Below are 20,047 nucleotides of genomic sequence, written 5' to 3'. Positions count from 1 at the left end.
CACGATCAGGATGTTGCTAGGAAGTTCCTATCTATGTCTTTTTCGAAAATAATAATGAGACGAAAAAATTCTGGAGCGGGAATTGAACCCTCGATTCTCGCTCGATTCCAGAATTTTTTCATCTCATTATTATTTAAAAAAAAATAAATTGAAAAGCATGTGTGACAATTCCATTTATATCCATATGACTGTCAAAAATCTCACTCGCTTCCTGTGTCATCACTCTTCACGCACGAAGATGCTCTTCAGTTCGATGTGCTATAAAATATGTTTATTCCAGCATTTCTTCTCAGCAGCCGGTGGTTGTAACTTTGAAAAATGTAGTGTCTAATCTGGTGTCTATAATGACCGAACATTGTTGTAGCAAATGTCAGTTAGAAATGTATCATACAGTTAAATTACATTTCCGTAAAAATATGTTAATACACGATAGCGCGTTCTAAAACTAAGTAGATGTCGCCTCTAGTGACATAAATATTAAATTTTAATATTGGCGATTAAACAGTTTATTAAGCACAGAATGTTCTTATATCTGTGTGGTTGTGTGATTTTTAAATGATTACAATCAAGTTTACAATTTGGTTATCGAACTATCAGTTTAACAATGATTAAATGTTAAAGTATTTTAAACTTTGACGTAAAATAGTGTTGAGATAGGTCCTTTTACTTTATATATGAATTCGAAAAGTTCGTAAAACTTAAATGTTAATTCCAAATGTATTGAGGGAGTCTCTCGATCTATGTGTATTAAGGGAATTAATCGTAAATAATGCAAGTCTAGAATTGGCAACTGCATTTATTAGCTCTGTAAATCGTTTCATGTCACATTTTGTCCCAGCCTTCACAAAATGTGCATGCAACGAGAAGTAGGTACCTACACTACATTAACATAAGACGAAACACAACGCTTATGCCATATAACTATATTCTGATTACATGTGACTATAACATAGAAAATACTAATAAATAACTTCATTAAAATATTTATATATCTATAATTGAAATTTTCACCAATCTATCTAACATTTTAACTACTTAACGCTACATAATTAAAAGCATTTTATGTTCTGTCACAATCTCGTAGTCTAAATAAAGCGTGGTACTTTGTAACTAAATTATGTTTTGTCTCTGTCTCTCAATGTAAAATGCAAAGTATGATAGTGACATAACATACTTCAGTATGCTTCTGTATGATTACCGGGGGTCCCTAAGCCTCCTCTTTATAAAAAAAAGACACACTATAACACTTATCTTATGGAAAGTGTGATAGTGTGTCTTTTTTACTAGTACATTTTATTTAAGAGGGTACGTATTGGTAAGATAGATCACTTCTATACAGACTATTATGCAAAAAAAATGCTTTTACGTATGTAAGTACTTTGACAATGAGATCCGAGTAACTTTATACACATAGGTAGAAATAGAAAAATCTTTTTATATAATACTATGTCTGTAGGTATAACTTATTGTAAATATATATAGAATTAAGACAGGCGTGCACTTAGGTACCTTTTCGTTTACAACTACATAAGATTTCGTTTATTTTCTGAATGTAGTTAGCGCCTAATCAAAATAAGATATACTTAAAATAAATAAAATCTTTTGAAAACTTGGACATGTGAAGAACATATACCTACTTACGATATGATAAGTCTTCATTTTAAATTTGTTTGATATACCTTTATTGCACACATCAAACTAAAAAGAAAAGAAAATAAATTCAAACTTATCCATAAAGGGAGCTATTCCCAGAGACAGAAGTAGATCAAACAGGGAGATTAAATGATATTGAAAGTAAATATTTCGCAAATTCAATATAAATTTCCATCGTGGGTGCAAATTACAAGAATTTGTTCTTATTGATGGTTACAATTTCTAAGAAAAGTTGATATAGATACCTGAATAATCAAACAGCATTAGTAAAAAAGTCTACCCGACCCGCTCGATGCTCGATTATAAATTGATCTAAAAAAATATTTTAATGAAGTTCCTTCTATCTAATTTGTGTAATAAGTTAATTCAAAATTTTAAAATCTCTATTAAAACATAGGCCACTTAAGTACACGCCTTATACCAATTTCTTAACGGGTGTTGACTAGGTCGCTTAACTAGATGGTAGGTACAACGCTAAAATAAGCCTCTTACGCGAAAATTGGCAAGGAATTAATTTATCTTTATAGGATATGTATGTCAAGATCTTTATAAGAATGTAGACATAGCATTCATTTCAATTTTTATGAAGACACTTAATTGGGCGTTTCCATCTCGGCGGTCGATTCTGGAAAGACAAAAGGAATTAAGTAGTAATTATTCGTACGAACATTACAAGCACAATTCTCTTTATTTATATTTCTAACTGTGTCAGTGCGAATTTTTTATAAATATTTATCTTTACAATCGTACAAATATAAAAGTTAAAACTCCAATGAACGCGTTGTCTGTTTGTAACAACGCGAGACCATAAATAAGCAATGGTACAAGCACGTACAAGGGCAAGGTCGTAACAGAAAGCCTTTTACTATTACATATAAAAATGTCGACGAAACTGTTCGTTTGTAGTTTTTATAGTCTATCGTTAGCCATGTCCCTGAATCTCTCTATATTCACATCTCGTAATTTTAATAACTATAGCGAGGTTAGCACAAGCTAACGAGCAAAACGATCGGCTGTGAGTAGGTAAATTAAATTAAAACTTTTGTTCAAATCTCATCTATTCATTTGTTTGTTTATCACGCTTTATCTACTCAAACAATCTTCTTAATTTTTCAAAAGTAGTAGGACTTAGTCTACTTTTCATTCCGGGAAAAAGAACTCACATTCCCCGTGGGAAATTCACGCGGGCGAAGCCGTAGGTAAAAAGAAAAGCTATTAAATAATAAACAAACATATAAACATTGTATAGATATTTAAAGAAATTAAAGTCAAAATTATAGCGACGCAGGCGCTAGTAGCTAAAATAGATCTACAATATCAACATTATCCATTACAAGCCCGCGGCCACAAGGTCCTCAAACATTTATTATTTAAAACCCAAACACGGTCTTTATAGGCGAAACTTTTAAAAGATCCATAACGCCTTCCTAAGTACTTATTCCAGCATGTATTTTCCACAGTTTTTCGTGTAACTAAGATCCGAATTTCGAAAGACTTAATATTAAAAGAGTAAATATTTCAACTTACAAAGTTATATAAGGGTTTAATTTCATAGTAGTTAAGTGATTAATGTTTCTAGAAACAGAATTAAGTATTCAGGTTTCTGAAACTAACAAGGTTATAAATGTTTGCACAAAATAATGCATTACACATCACATGAGTAGCAAGTTGTGAAGTCACTTTTCATTTAGTATGGAGCGTTAAGACGAGTCCAAAAAAGGGGGATTTTTAAAGCGTGTGTGTTTGTATCATTATATTGTTAGAAACACCAGCGAAAAAAATACTGTGATAATGACTAACATCCATTGTAATCGTAGCCTCAGTTACGCCAAGCAACTTTGACGTCAATTTTTACACGCCGATTAGATAAAATGGCGTACTGTTCGTTGTTCTGCACAGATTAAAGTTAATATTGACTGGTGCAACCGAATGTTGTTCAAACTGTTAATCAAATCTTGAGCAATTTGCAGAATATCAGTGCTTCAGTGCACTGCGTTCCGATTTTATGCTGAACAAGCACTGCTATTTCCGTTTATTTTTAGAAATAAAATTGTATTTATAGGTTAGAATTAGAGAAACGATAAAGTAGTTAAGCGGAAGAAACCAGGAAAACGACCGATCGTTTTCCTGGCTTTTTCCGCTTAAGTCATCTGAATGACTCCGACTAAGAGAACAAGTTTGATTAAGAATATTATAGATATGTTTCACGATGGAAGGGATATAGCTGTTTAAGAAAATGAACCAGCCAGATATTTTTTTAATTTTCTACCAACTTGTACTTTTGTCCACAACGTTTCAATTTCAAATCCTCCTGGCTCTGTCGTGTCCCCGTAAGTCCCAAAGATGCGAGAATTCTGTGTTTGTAACTCTATGGCAATAACGTTGTAGGTGTTACATCCATAAGGACAATGCAACTTTGCAACAATCATTACTATGCACGAGGTACACCCAAACTGGAATAATCTTGTTGGATAACAAGAAGCCGTACACATCTTGTACAGAGTTGACTTGCGTCAAACTTGTATGTAACTCTGTAGTTAGTTCATGATCAGTTATCTTCGTTCCCACACTTCCCTTTAGATAATACATCAGATTTATTATTTACTAGCTTTTGCACGAAATGTTTCGGTTTCTATTGGTTTTATAAAGTTAATTATTTTTCTTATCCTTAATTATTTTTCTTTACTCCTATGTACAGGCATGTAGCCCACATACAGTTTTGTATATCTGTAGAAGATATAACAGAATATAGAAGATTACATTTTGAATAAATTTGTAGATAAAGAACCACATTCAAAAATAGGCTCCTTTTTTCCCAAAAATCAACCCCCTAATGACTATAAAGGGGGTGAAAGTTTGTATGAAAATTGTCTGTTCCGCTTTCGCAGATAAATTCACGCGGGCGAAACCGCGAGCAAAAGCTAGTATTATATACATTTCAGATTAATTCAAAATTTTAAGCGCTTACCATCAGCCCATTTCTTGCCGCGCATCCCGAAGAATCCCATTTGGGCCTTCCTTTTCGGCCACGGCCCGCTTGGCCCCAGCAAAAACCGGGCCTCCTGCGCCCCGCTGTTTTTCAGGTCCTTCTTGCCCCGGACGCCTATGAATTTGCCCCGGAAGGTCAAGTCATACGGCCGTTTGTTCTGAATTGATTTCTTTCCCCGGACTCCATAGAATTGACGCATATTAGCCGCCCTTTTGTCCACCTGAATACATTTTAACGTTTTTAATTTATGATTCTCATTTCCGAGGCCAAGATCCACATTGAAGTCACAAAACCAGAGGAGTAAGTAAAGTTCAGATATTTTCAAAGTATTGATTTGCAAAACCATATAACATGGACAAGTGTGTAAGTTATAGGTAACAGTGGTAATAGGTAGCTATAGGTAATAGTAGTAGATTTGTACGTCTGAAATATCTCCTTTATTGCCCGGAATATACATACATATAATGTATAAACATAATAATTAGCAGCTCGATATAATAAAACACTCTATGTTTGTCCAGACAAGTAATTAATAGCGAAGTGTTAAATATCTAACATATAAATTATTTTATTTTATTTTATTTATAAATAAAAAGTAGACAGAAACCCGAGGAAGGGTGGTTCTCCGAGCGATCCAACCGCTGCGGCCGCGCGCCTTGCAATTTTTCTAATTTTAACAAAGACAAGAATCAGTTTTAATATCTGACTTTAAAATTATAATCTGTACTGTGGTCAATGTCAATTTTATGAATGATTGATTTTGGAAGTGATTCCTTCCTCAAGAAAATTGACGGATCATAATAACGGCGCGGCCGGAGCTGTCGAAACTCTCGGAGAACCAGCCGGAAAAGTACGGCCTTTACCCAGCAGTGGGACACATCAGTTACCCAGCAGCGGGACACATCATTTACAAGTAAAAAAAAGAAAACGTAGATACCTCATTGGTTATTAGCTCATTGCCATCTTCATCCACATCAGTAGCCGAAGGATTTTCCAACTTTTGCAAGTAATCCGTTAGAATCTCATTCAAAACTGGCAACCCTTCATTTTTCCTATTCTCCTCATTAGAACTGTAGTCGATCTGACCAATCAGAGAGCCGTCTCTTTTCGGCACGTACTCGTAACTATCGGGATAGAAGAGGTCAGGTATATATTCCTTCTTTCCCCTCATGCCGACGAAGCCCATAGGCGCTCTCTTGTAGACGTCATTGTCCACATTAAACACGTTTTTCTTGCCTTTGACTCCCACAAAGAATTGAGGTTTTCTCTTGTAGAATTGTTCTAAGGAGTCAGAATCGTATTTTTTTCCTCGCATTCCCATGAAGCCCTGGGGTACTCTTTTGACGACTTCTTGGCCGGAGACCATGTACACGAGGTGGAGCGTGATGAACAGCATACAAGTGCGGCAAGTTCCCATGGCGATGTGATCTGTGACAAATAGAATTGATAATATAAAATTAATTGAAAATGATTTTCCATTTATCGTAATAAATGGATAATAACAATTTTCTAAATCTGTCCTGGAACGCTGGTGGTGTAATGGTTTAGACGCGCACCTGTGGATCGAAAGGTCCCAGATTCGAATCCTACTTGCGCCACATGGGTTTGTGTACCAATCTCACTCATGTATAGCAATTTTCATCGAGCACCACTTGCTACCGGCGAAGGAAAATATCGTGTGGAAACCTGCAAGTAGTCACTCTTTTGACCCATATTTCCGGTTCCATGCGGCTTACATGGCCCGCCCAATCCCAGTTCGGTTTTGCAGACTTTTGTAAATATAACTAGTACCTATTTTATTAAAAAAGTGATTATGAATAAACAGCTTCATTTGGACTTAGCTTCTTTTTCATAAAATAAAAAAGTGACCAAGTGAAAGGTTTTTTCTCTCTTTCGTAGTAGCAAATATAGATTTGTGATATTAATGATTATAAAAAGATTATTATTATTATTTTGTGACACTCTTAATATAATAAGATATTAACCTAATATATTATGCTAATATCCAATATAAAATTAACTACACATACACACTTAGGCTATTTGTTAAAATTAAAAATTAAAACTAAAATATTAAATTAATTTAAATAAAAAATTGACACTAAATCGCCGTCGTGGTGCGGTAAAGTTCCCAGAAGGCTGGCGACATTTCCTCTTTGTATGGCCAAACTCAAACGTTGGCCAAAATAGTCCCCAGCCCTTGGGTCCCCGGAGACATAAAGTAAAGGTAAAGGGTAATATATATTTGATATATATCAAGAAAAAACATCACTTTATTTTTCATGGTATTTGTATAATAGACAACGTTACATTTGCTCAACATTACCCTACTGGCTGTTTAGCGATATCTCACGAAGTCCTAATGGGACACACGTGAGAACTGACCTAAAAATGCACGAAGAGTTCGGAAAGCTTCCCATTTATCGTTTCGGGAATATCCGAGGGGAACAACAAAGTGGGTAAATATAATAATTTGCGATCAGCACGACCTGCGAACATGAGGAAAGCGTAGCGGATTCATTTTTATTAGCTTTGCGACGGCTTGTTGCCATAGATCTGTTATTGCGACCTTTATGGGTGTTATCATAACTTAATATTACAAAAGTGAAAGTATGTTTGTTTGTTACCCCTTCACGCTCTATTTACAGGACGAATGCTTCTTGAAATTGCATACATGTAGTTTGTTGTATGGAGAAGAACATAGGGTACCTACTTTTCATCCCCTAAAAATAATTGTCCGCGGGCAAAAGCTAGTAAATATTATGTCGGTCTTTGGACACATTATATATAAGTATTTAAGATTTGGAATGGTATAATTTATTACATTTCAATTTTGTGTTTTTCACAATGCCAATATATATTTTTTTCGCGTTTGCATAAAAAATACTCATTGATCTATTTGGCATTTTCTGATTCATAACAAATGCACGAATGTATCGAATCATGTAATAATATTCAGGTATGGATCTGATCCAATAATGTATAGAAGGAACGACGAAGCAGCTTCACCGTGATTGATTTAGTTTTTTTCTCTTGATAACTTTTTATAATAATATTTTGCGAAAATTTGTCTGTTACGCATTAGCGGATACCACAGAAGCGAATTAGATAAAATCTGCTATGACTACAGTTGAAAAATCATTGTCAAACATAGGTTACATTTTAAGGGAACCTCCCTAAGGGACTGAAATAGGGGGTAAAATATTGTATGAAAAACACGGAAGGTACTTTTTACGTGTGAGCCGCGGAATGGAGTAATGAGCAATACTCGTATATACTTAGAGTTGGTGCTCCAGTTAACTTTAACGTTGACTTTAATCTGCGCACCGCTGACATTTAGACAAAATGTCGTGCTTTGCTTTTAAATGCGCAGGTTATAGTTAAAGTTGACTGGTGCAACTAACCCTTAATTTGATTAAAACTATAACACGGGACTGCCCGTTTCAATAATACTACATAGTTCTTAGTAATTTTAAAGTATGTAACTGGAAACCATTACAGTATTATCGGTCCATTTGTCACCTTAAATAACTAAGTTCCGGACGTGCTAAAGTCCTCTTTTAATCTCTTTCTAAAACACCCCAGAATACACCCACGTAGTGTTATCAAAATCGTTCCGTCCGACTTTGAGAGTTGTTTTTGGAGATTTATTCGAATTGTCAGCTTCTCGATATCAATATTATTTTTATAATCAACATTTGGTCACTTTCCCATTTACTATCCGATATTTTTCTCGCTGCACTGTGTACTTAAACTTTTAAATAAACAGATATCGGAAATTTGTATACTTAATTCGTAATTTCCATCAAAACAATAAATATACTTCTTTCCTTCGCCGACGTGAAAAATGTAGGATAAAAGGCATAGCTTTGAGATTCATTTCATAAAAAAAATGTATAGAATTTATTTCCAGCCGTTTTTCCAGACCGAATTTCTCTCTTTACTTTCTATATAATTCAGAAACTGCATCCGTACTAAAATTCAAAGATTCTCTTAGTTCAAAACTTCGCATGATATTCGCAATTTGAGCTTTCGAGCTCGCGAATCACCTTTTACATAATTATGCTTCCCTTTACGACTAGCTAAACAGTTTTAGTTAAAATTCTACGGAGTGTTTTATTCGTTGTGCCCTATCGACTTATATTTTTAGATTTTGCCCGCGGCTACGCCCGCGTGAATTTCTCTGCGAAAGTGAAGACATGATTCTTGTAGTAACTTTCACCCCCCATTATAATCATTTGGGGGTCGATTTTTGATAAATTATATAGTTTAAGATAATATGTTATAAGGGCAAAAACCTGCCCTTAATTGACATTTACGTTAATACAATACAATATAAAACAATAATATTATTATACATCTAAACCTTTCTCAAGAATGACACTGTATATTGATGAAAATCGTTTTTGTGTTTATCGCGAACAGACAGACAGATGCGGCAGAGGACCTTGTTTTATAATAAGTAAGGATTTCCTAGTTGCGGACGAATTATCAGTATTCACATACTGAGATCATTTCACAATGATTTTTATCTAATAGTAGACAAAGGATTTTAATGTTTCTTGTCAATAATTAAACCAGTTATCTAGTTAGCATATGGAATCACACCCTAAATCTATTCACAGATATAAAACATCCGAAAAGCTTATCCAATTTGATGGCTAAAGTAATGTATTCACTGTTATCTTGAACCAATATTATATATCGTGCATTCGATAACTAAAGTGCTGGCAGCCATAAAAGTAATGTACCTGTATCACCAAACAAATTAAAGTATTTGGATAATGCCGGCTCCACACTAAACGCGAACAGTTCGCCAAAATTAACGGAATCGGTATACATTGCTGATTTTGTAATTGCGGTAAATAAAAGCACTCATACTAAACTACGCTATGTTCACGCATACGCGTCGGCATCTATTCGTGTTCGGCGATTGTGTGGCGCCTATAGAAACATTCTGTATATTCTTCCCGTGTACTAAATTTCATCGAAATCCGTCCAGTACATTTTGCACAATCAAGTGACAAACATGAAGCAACGTTCACATTTAAAATATGAATAGAAAATAGATTAATCAATCGATCTATTTCTCTACAAACTCGATATAACAGTCTTTACTAACCTCAACTCACTAAACTTCTAAATAAATATTACTTTCTATAATAACATATTATACTAATTATAATACGACATGATTGGAATATATGAGCTTCCAAAATAAACTGTTGTTAATTCTCCATATTAGTCCGTTACATAGATAAAAAAAGCAGCACTTAAAATCCGATCAGCTTAGGGCCATGCCTCATTGCTCAGTTGCGCTCCGTCGTTTTGACGTCCGTCAACAGGCATCGTAGAAAAACATAGAAATTGTACGAAGCATATAATTAGTAGGTGCTACGAAGTACCTACCTACTAATTGTACATAGTATGAAGTTTCCATGTACACGTCAGGGAGCTACACGAATTGCGTCGTCGCACCGGAGCAGGACTGAATGGCTCCAATCAGTCAAGTTCATTAAGTACCGTTTTATTTTTGTTGATCTATGGTCACATCCATCATCATCGCCATCCATATTAGATCATGTGTTTTACAACTTTGATGAATACTTTAACCGAGACCATACGAATAAATAGTAAATACGTATGTATTCCAAAAATAATTACATATATTGTGTGCAATTAAGACAAAATGTTGCCTATACAATACATTGTTCAAAAAGTTTAATTTTTATGTACTAACATATGGGTGCATATGTAGAACATAGTATGTGTTACAAGTGAAATTTTATGCCAATACTACATGCCTGTAAACTGTTGAACTGTACGACACAAACTGCAATATAGATATTTGAGTTTAGGTCAAGTTCTATCGTGGAGCCAATAACTTTGACTTCTGTTGCATTTCAGCCACATGTGTAGTGACGTCGGTTATAATCCTAAAATATGAGGCCCAACAAAGCCGAAGTCGATAATCTCTTTCAGATAACATTTATCACACATGACACTACCTAGATTAGATTGTGTGATTGACTGTTCGGCTATTAACGTTGTAAAATCAAATGTCGCACTATCGGTATCGATAGCGGTGCAGACCGCATATTAATGGATGGTGGTTTTTCCTCATGTCATTTCATTCAGAAGTTAACAAAATTATCATCTCCGACCCTGATCTACCCGTTCTTGAGGGGCTACCGTGAAACGTCAAACACTTTTCACGTCATTGCGTCCACACACATAACACATAAGACTATTATATTAATTGAAAACTGTTTTTACAAGATTTAAAAGTAATAATTATGCTAAATGTTATATGTAAAAGCCAAACATTTGACGATTTCCGTGGCCTAATTGTCATCACGCCGGACTGCTACACTGGAGTTCCCCGGTTCAATCCCCGGTCGGGTCAACATGGAAAATGATCTTTTCAGATTGACATGGGTTATATCTGTTATAGAATATAGTATCGTTGAGTTAGTATCCCATAACACAAGTCTCGAACTTGCTTTGGGGCTAACTCAATCTGTGTGATTTGCCCTTGTATATATTTATTTTCATTTTTTGCTTTTACATCCAAATATAATGAAGATAGAAATTCTGTGAACGATGTATATGACTCAATTTGGCCAAAATGATATACTTATACGACAATTGAACCCAGAGTTAGAGGTTAGATAGTCGCGTAAATACTTTCAATTCTAATAATTTTAGATCTAGTAACACACCTACATACACAATGAAATTGACAATTTCTAGACAACACAATAAAGGTTGTACCTACGCCCTTAATTTCTGTGTTGATATTTTACTGCCGAGAAATTGCCGTATGCAAGATAAAATTGATATTAAAATTCTTGGAGAGCCTCCTTAGCCGATATGAATTTAGCAATATGAGTAAAAATACTTTTGTTGTATTTAAAATGGAAAGCTCAATGCATACACCTCACTTTTTATTACCTAGGTTTCTTTTATAGTTAGCTTGTAAGTACGAGAACCGCGGCAAGATATTTATATAGAAAAGGACTACTTAAAGGGCGGGAATCACAAGCCTGGCGCAGTTCTTCTTCTTTTCGAGTGTGTTTAGTTGCTAACACTGTTTTATTCAAGTCGCCTAAAGGCATCTGTCATGATTTCTACGACTACTTACCGCGTCTAGTGGCAAGTAATCGCATACACACTAGTGAATTTAAACTATCAACCAGTTTGCAGGTTTCCTCACGATGTTTTCCTCCACCGGAAGCAAGTGGTGGTCTATGAAAATTAGTACCTATACATGAGTCAGAGTAGGATTTGACCTTGGGACCTGTCGATCACAGGCGGACTTAACAACTGGACCACCACAGCTAAATGCTGATGCAGCAATCAATATGTACATTCAAATTGTAACAAAAACTTATTTACAGTAAAACTGGTGTCGCTCCCTAGGGAGCGATTGTAAAAACAAATAGTTTCAGATTCGTAGGCAATTCCTGGTTTAAGTCCGAAATGATTGGCACTCTATTTGTGTTTGTATTACAAATGTTTGCCATTTGGACGTGCTGTCGTACTGATACTTTTTTAAATTTATACTGTGATCCATAAACATATATATTCAAGGCAGGCTCTGTATGGAGATGTGAGATTCATTAGATTACTTAAATATAATTTTTAGCGGTGGCGTCAGACAGATAAAAAAACAAATTTCACATTAGCATTAAATTGGCTCAACTCATATTGGTTTTACACAGTTTTTCTTATACATCAAATACATTTTCTAATAACTTTTCGCCTGCGTTAAGTTTCCCGGGTGAAAGGTCCTTAACATATGTCCCTGTGTCCTTCTCCAAACTACATGTATATACAAAATTTCAAGAAGAATGGTTGAGTAGATAGAGCGTGAAGAGATAACAAACTAACTTACTTTCGCATTTATAACATTGAGATAAGTTTAGTATTATCATCTCAGACATGATTCATTTAGATAAAGTTTCATTGTAAGTTACAGTTTTGCTAAGTACATTTCGACATATTTTAAATCAAAATTACTCAGTTATTTAGCTACTACGATGCCACGGACGACAATACAGATACACAGACAACGTAAACTATAAACATTACTCTGATTCCATTCGGGGTTAACAATCTATCGCGGTGAAGTAAACTGACAATTTTAATTTCATTGATCCAAAATAAATTGATCTAAAAATAAATTGTGCATTTTGCGCTCTAGACCATAAAAAGGGCTTGTTTTCCATTGTAAACGAGCGTATTGTTATTATTGCATTAAGGGGAGGTCACCCGTCGCTTCTCATTAATAATACTCCGTGGCACGAATATCTACTAGGTATCCACAGCACGTAGGAGGTGGGATAATCCTACACCAGTGGTCTCTTAACACTATTATTTAGTTATTCCACTTATTATACATGACATTATCAATTAGGGAAAAGTTGTATATTGTCACGGTGGGTCCTTATTACAAGCTCTTATTTAGTTTCTCTTGTCCGTAATCAAATCTTGCAAGTTAGATTTCTCGGTTGCTTCTGTTTCAGCCAATGTGCGTCGGAGCCCAGGATCCACTCTCCTAAAAAATACTCCTAAAAAGACAAAGTAAAATCTGTCATTATATTGCATACCAGCTTCTGACCGCGTCTTCGCTCACGCTTATTCCGCTCATAACTAATTATCGGCTCATAACTAAGCAACGTATCGCAATGAAACCTATACCAGATTTCAAGTCAGACCATCCGCTTTACAACTGTGAAAACCGCATCTAATTCTGTCTAGTCATTTTTGCGTAATGCGGGAACAAATATACAGCCAGACAGACAGAAAGATAGACAAGAATTTAAAAAAATGTTTTTGCTACTATTAGTCCCATTAAAAACCTCCCATATTTACTGCTTTTAATATAATGTACGGACATATAGCCAACTTACAATAGATAAACAGGTTGACTAGTTCTATTTACCACCCACACACCGCAGAGTGCGGAACCAAAGAGGATACGAGACTCTATGGAGTGCCCAGTGATTGGGGGCGACACCTCTACGAATGCAATCTGCTGCACTCGAGTTGTTGCAAATAACATTGCAGCGGGTCGGAAACGTGGCGAAAAGCCGGTGGTAGGTTTCAGGGTTACTTAGCTCAAAAAGATAGAAAGATTGAAAATATTTATTTGCCAAAAACATGAGTACAAATATAGTAATTGATGTTAAAATGAATTAAACCTACATGTTTTACCGAATATAGGTATGCAAATATAAATAAATAAAGAGGAGTATGCTATCCGCTACAAATAACAAAAAAAAGATGCATTTAAAGAAATCATTTTAAGTATAAGAACATTTATCAGTTAATAAAGACTTGAGGTCCCTTTTAAATAGACTTAAGTTTAAGCTTTTATATTTATTTGGAATTTTGTTGTAAATTAACGGATCCCTTTTTAAAATCATTTTCTTTCCCTCATGTTGTGTATAACAAAAATCAGAATATAACTATATTCTATAGAAATAAATATCTGTTTGTATATACGAAGTGGTAAAATACCATTTTTTTAGTACTTACAAGCGAAGTTTAAAGTTAATATCGACACTTCTAAAATCTAGTTGAAACGTATTCGATTCCTGCTTAATAGGGGCAGGATATTTAAAAAAATCTTTAATTTTTACACTACAAAATAGTCGGGTTAGTAGCACATTACACTTTTTTTTAAATAGTAGTTTTTTTTAACATGTCCCACTGCTGGGCAAAAGCCTCCCCTCTCTCTTTCCACTTGTCCCTTTCTTTGGTCTTCTCCATCCAATGTCTGTCAAATGCTCCAAGCTCATCCGACCTATTATATTACTTTAAGTTTGTAAAATTTAAAAAAAACTTTAAAAACTAAAATATACTTATATATTTTACACCTTCATTCCTTAATTTAGGAAATTAACTGCTATTTAATAATTATTCTAAATTAGGTTGTTTAAGAATTGAGTGAAGTAGCTCACCCAGGGTCGCTCGATCATTTACATATACCCACCTATCTAAGTATTTGTGTGTAAAAGTGTTAATTATTCATGCAAAATGTATTAGACCGATTTTGATAGGTAGAATTATGAACTGGATAACCTGATTTGCCACAGAATCATTCTGATTTTTTTATGTGACGCCCAGGAACATAATTAGTAAGTAATATATCGGTTTAGGAGTTGTGTTAAATGCTGAAAATGTTAACCTTTCAGCAGCTACAAAGCGACCAATATTGCGACCAATAATCGGTTACGTCAGCGTTGTAGAACACAGTGGTCTGGGAAAGCTGGCGGTGAAACTCGAGTGGTTTGCACCAGTCAACTTTGACGTTAACTTTAATTTGCGCAGAAAATAGCAAAGTCTAAATAGTGGCGGCGTTCAGGTCAAAGTCAACGAAAGTTGACTGGTGACAACTCCACGAAGAGTGAGTTGCACCAGTAAATTTTTACGTTAGCGTTAACTTTAACCAGCGCAGACTACGCCAGTTTGTCTAAACGTCAGCACCGCGTTGGTAAACGTCAAAGTTGACTGGTGAAACTCGCCCTTTAATCTGAAGAGATTTTTTGTTTTCCTATCATAGATTTAGCATCATCTCGTTACCCATTACGGTGTAGACAGAGCCAAGAGTGGTAAAACTGGAAGGCCACGTTTATGGCGAGTTTATTTGCGGTATTGAGATAAAATAGTGAAGATAATATGGCCAGAGTGAGAAGGCAAAACTGTGACGAGCGGACGAATGATATGACAATATGTCCCAGGGCCCAGGTCGAATGGGCGACGATATCTGTATGTACCTAATAGTAAATTTAAAGAAATACTTTGTGATTGTTTCATTGATTATTAAATAATAGGTAGATACTTTAAAGTGCCATGAAAGCAAAATGACCGGTTACCTATTGCACACTTGGTTTGCAAATCAACTAATATGAATCGGAATAAAATTCTATGAAGACTTCATAACTCCGGGCTATCGGAATTTACGCAAGCGATTTCATTTTACATATTTTCAAGATTTTCGAAATCGTATTAGGATAGTAAAATATTTATAAAGCGATTGGTATTTTACAACATAGCAAAATTATTTTAAATTTCAAAATTGTTATTATGAAAATCCGTGCACCCCAAATATGTGTTATAAATTTAACAAATATTATATACAGACGTACTAAGCACAATTTCATGGAATTTATCGCTCGTGTAGACGCGTGTTTTCACGCTGTTATCTTAGATTTTAATAAATATATTAATAACTGTTTTTACAACAATAGTATTGTGTACGCGCCCACTAGACATAAGTCGACTATTACTAAACTTCTAGCATACAATATTTATAGACCCGTTATATCACATTTATTGATGTCAGACCAAATGTATTAAATATATGAGATTATTAATAATTTAGTTTTAAACTAGATAATAATTATTTTAAAAACCTTGTTCATTAATATACAGGGTTTCACCAGCAAATTATAATGATTTGTTTTTGACATAGAGAGGTAGATATTTTTTGTGTTACAGAACATTTATTTAAAGGTGGTTAAGTTAGCTATTACAGATGAAAATATATTAGGAAGCTTGTCGACATCCTGCAGCCTGTCACGAAACACTTTTAGATGTTTTAGAGGAAGCCCACAGGCGAGTTACTTCATCAATAAACACATAATTTTATGTAGTGATTTTAATGTAGACATTATAGTTTCATAATCTGAAGACAATGGTTTTAACAATTTGCTCGATTCATTTAATTTAAAGCACACGTTCATCGAACTCACGAGAATAACTTCGATCTCAGCAAGATATAGGTATAGATAATATTTTCAGTGATTGTTCTATTTCTGAAGAAAAGTTGTTCGCCTGTCTGGGGTTTGACCACCTTAGTCAACAGTTTATCAACGGTCAACTTTTGTTCTCAGTAAGAACATCTGATACTTTTACGTCAGGATAGTTCCTTCAATAACACAATAGAAACCAACGACCGACATGTTTCTACTATAATCTAGTGGTTCAACTACTTGAATTACATTAAAATAGGTTAAAAGCATATTTTGCCTATATTTAGGCTTAAATTTTGATTGTCAGAGAACCAATTACCTGTGTAATAGGGTCCGAGTGATTTTGGATAAACAAATTAATTAGTGGCTAGGTTGCTGTTGTACGCACTACCATCGATACGGATCAGTGTTGTTGTAGTATCGATAGTTTGCTATCGATAGTTGCCTTTGAAAAATTATCGACATTTTGTGATATTATCGATAACAAGCGATCCCATAGAAATAGTTGAAAAGCGATTATATCGATTTAACAAAATAATTATATATTACTTATAATTAATCAATCAATAAGTTTTCAACAAATTGATAAAAATTTGAATAAATTAATAATGAAGTATCCACACTTAGGAATAATTACTGATAATATACATAATATAAACGCAATATATAATTATAATTGGTCTAGCAATTATAATTATATATTGCATTGGTCTATTTATTTAATTTATTCCATTTTTACATGTATAGTTATAAATTAGTTGGTATAAAATGTTTCTACAATAATAGTACGTACATGTACCCGGATTGGTATCGATATACGATTAATAGCATCGAAAGGACCTAATTTCGATATAACATAACAATCAGATATATAGTATAGTTGATTATTAAGGCCACGACAATTTCCCGATACTATCGATATACCATAGCAATCGCAACAACACTAATGTGGATATATACACTTGTTATTTTATGTTTGTATGAGATTTCCAGTAATTTTCACATACCCCGAATGTCTGTCTGTTATCAAAACGAACTAACAAATTTTATTTTAGCTGCTGCAGTTTGCCAATTTGAAATTTTGCATGCGCATAATTTAAATTTGAATGCAATATTGGTGTTGAAATGCGACACGAAAAAAATAAATGAAGATTTTTTTTTATTTCATTGGGTCTGTTTTATGTCGGATAAATATTTACATAATAATAATAAACTCTAATATTGCACCATAAAGATACAGAAGTGTCATAAAAATAATGTATTGCAACTGTGAAAGCTTGGAGTTACACATTATTAAATCGAAAAAAAAAACTAAAATATTATTCACCATAAAATATATAAACTTACACAATTATAGCAGAGACTCTCCAATTAAATTATAGAAACTTATTGGCGTCTCCTTCGAGAAATCGCCAGATATATTCGGCGAATTCATCGCCCATAATGTTTAAGTTGTGAACCAGGCGATAAATGGAACAATCTCAAAAATATTCGTGCATCTTATACAACACTATATGCTAATAAAATGAAGTCGACACATTCACAGCTCGTCACTTATTGGATTAAACTATCGCTTTATTGAGTTCTGAGATGTAATTGTAGTATCAGGATAGCAGACAACAGCGGACAAGATAGCATGATACCATTGTTCTCACAACTAGTATGCTGAAACCGTGGTAAAGTGGAGAAAAATCAGGAAAGCGTATAATGGAATCGATCGCTCTATAGCGAGGAAAGGAACCGAGGAAAAGCTTCGATTAAAGACAGGAGGAAAATTAACTGTTGTTTAAAACCGAAAAAACAATACTGTTAGTTAATAACCAGCAGGATTTAGGTAGATGGCGAAATAAAAAATCAAGAAAAAATCAATCAGGAATTATTTTTGGTTTACTATATTGCGATACAAACTGAAGAGAATGAATTAGCTTATATTTAAAACTTAAGAATAGCTGGCGCCATCTAGGAACGAAATAATTAACCAAATGTAGTGACACATCCGTTGGTTTATCTATAAAGTGTTACTTAGATTGTCGATATTTATCCTCTCCTTGTAGTCTGTGCATGCTAAAGTTACTAGATGGCGCTAGTGTTTTAACAAATACAAAAAGTTAGTTTAATATAGTACGGTCCCAGCTAGCCATACAAAAACCGGTAGTAACCAAAACATGATAAACCTTTATTAAAATGACGACCTTGCTTTCGCCCACCAGTAAGAAGATATCGTAATTAACGTACATAACGTGATTGGAAACGAACGAGGGATAAATTAATATTTTAGAGAGCGGTGTTTTGTTGGCTCTTTATGGCGCAAAACATAAATTGCAGGATTACACATAGACAAAAATATATTCTACAGTTAGTTAAAATATAATTGTTTTACGTGTTTTACTAACAAAACATTTTCAACTAAAAATATATATTTTTTTTTAAACAACTTATATTTTTTAAGTCTAAAATGTCATAAAAGAACTTGTTAGATTGTAAGTAAGTAGATTGTTAAGTTTCTGATATTTTCAAAAGCCTCTATATCTTTAATTAGCAAAAAAAAAAAAAAATAATAAGAAAATTAAAGAATGAAGTTAAATTTACTTCTCAAATTCAAATTATTGCCTTGCCTTTGCTTTATATACTTTTACTACAAAAACATGCGATTATATCAATGCAAATGGAATATAAATATATTAAATAAAAAAAATTGTGCACAAATCACACAAATCGATTGCGTTAGCCCAAAGTAAAATCGGAACTTGTGTCACGGGTTACTTATTCAACGATACTATATTTTATAACATATACATATATAAACATAGATAAACATTCACGACCCAATATACAGGGTTACAGGTATCAAACGCAAAACCTCCTAAAGACTTGGGTACATCAATTCTACGACTTTTCGTGATTCGTATTTTTTTTTCATATAAAATAAAATGCAATCTAATTTGCGATTCTACATGTCTTAACTCTTAAGTAATAGCCGAGCAACACGAGACAGTACAGTATCGTTATGTAGCGGAATCGAATATAGCGGTAACATCTTATAGAAACGACTTATACCTAAGAAAAGCAAATGTTTTGTATTTATTACGTTTAGACAAAAGTCGTAGAACAAAAGATGTTGTCTCCATTTACCTTATGCGTCTTTGGAAGATATGCATTAGATATCAATAACCCTGTATATTGCTAGCTCCCAATGAAACTACAACATCACTATTATTAGAGTAAAGCTTACGGTGAAAAGGAAAAAACTAAAATTGCTTACAACAACGGTTCAATTACTTTCAAAAGAAACTTCCACACATCTTCACAATGGCTTTTAACCTTTGATAAGGGGTGACAGTGTCGCTCATTAGGCATATTTTCCGTCCCTTTTTTCCACAGTGATAGTGCCTACTGTCTCTTTCACTCAGCACTCAGGTAAGGCGCAGTTTCAAAGTATTTTCAGCTTAATTATTTATTCGACAATGGTTATTTTGGTTGAGCTAAATGATTTTTGGCGAGAAAAACTTTATTTTAACGATCTCACAGACCTATGTCAGCAGGTACTGATAATCTGACAATCAAAAACTGATAATAAAAAACGTGGTGACTACTATGAAAATATACTCTATAAATTAATTATTTTTACACCTAAATTGTTTGA

At 34.0% G+C, this 20,047-nt stretch overlaps 1 protein-coding gene across 2 annotated transcripts in view; it reads right to left on the bottom strand.

Annotated features, from left to right (window-relative positions):
• Positions 1 to 778: 778 nt before the first annotated feature.
• Positions 779 to 20,047, bottom strand: part of Tk (Tachykinin) — a 58,068-nt gene continuing 38,799 nt past the window's right edge. Inside the window, exons 1-4 of one of the 2 annotated variants that reach the window (XM_053759748.2) lie at positions 17,752 to 17,920; positions 5,580 to 6,070; positions 4,622 to 4,862; positions 779 to 2,278 (exon numbers count right to left, since the gene is read on the bottom strand). In XM_053759748.2, coding sequence (XP_053615723.1) covers positions 2,247 to 2,278; positions 4,622 to 4,862; positions 5,580 to 6,059 — 753 coding nt within the window. In that variant the 5' untranslated portion in view covers positions 6,060 to 6,070; positions 17,752 to 17,920 and the 3' untranslated portion in view covers positions 779 to 2,246. Of the gene's footprint in view, positions 2,279 to 4,621; positions 4,863 to 5,579; positions 6,071 to 17,751; positions 17,921 to 20,047 lie in introns of those variants that run through there. The other variant, XM_053759751.1, reaches the window with a different exon arrangement.

Source organism: Plodia interpunctella, chromosome 19, assembly GCF_027563975.2.
Source record: "Plodia interpunctella isolate USDA-ARS_2022_Savannah chromosome 19, ilPloInte3.2, whole genome shotgun sequence".
NCBI classification, from domain to species: Eukaryota; Metazoa; Arthropoda; class Insecta; order Lepidoptera; family Pyralidae; genus Plodia; species Plodia interpunctella.
This window is presented reverse-complemented; position numbering and strand designations above follow the sequence as displayed.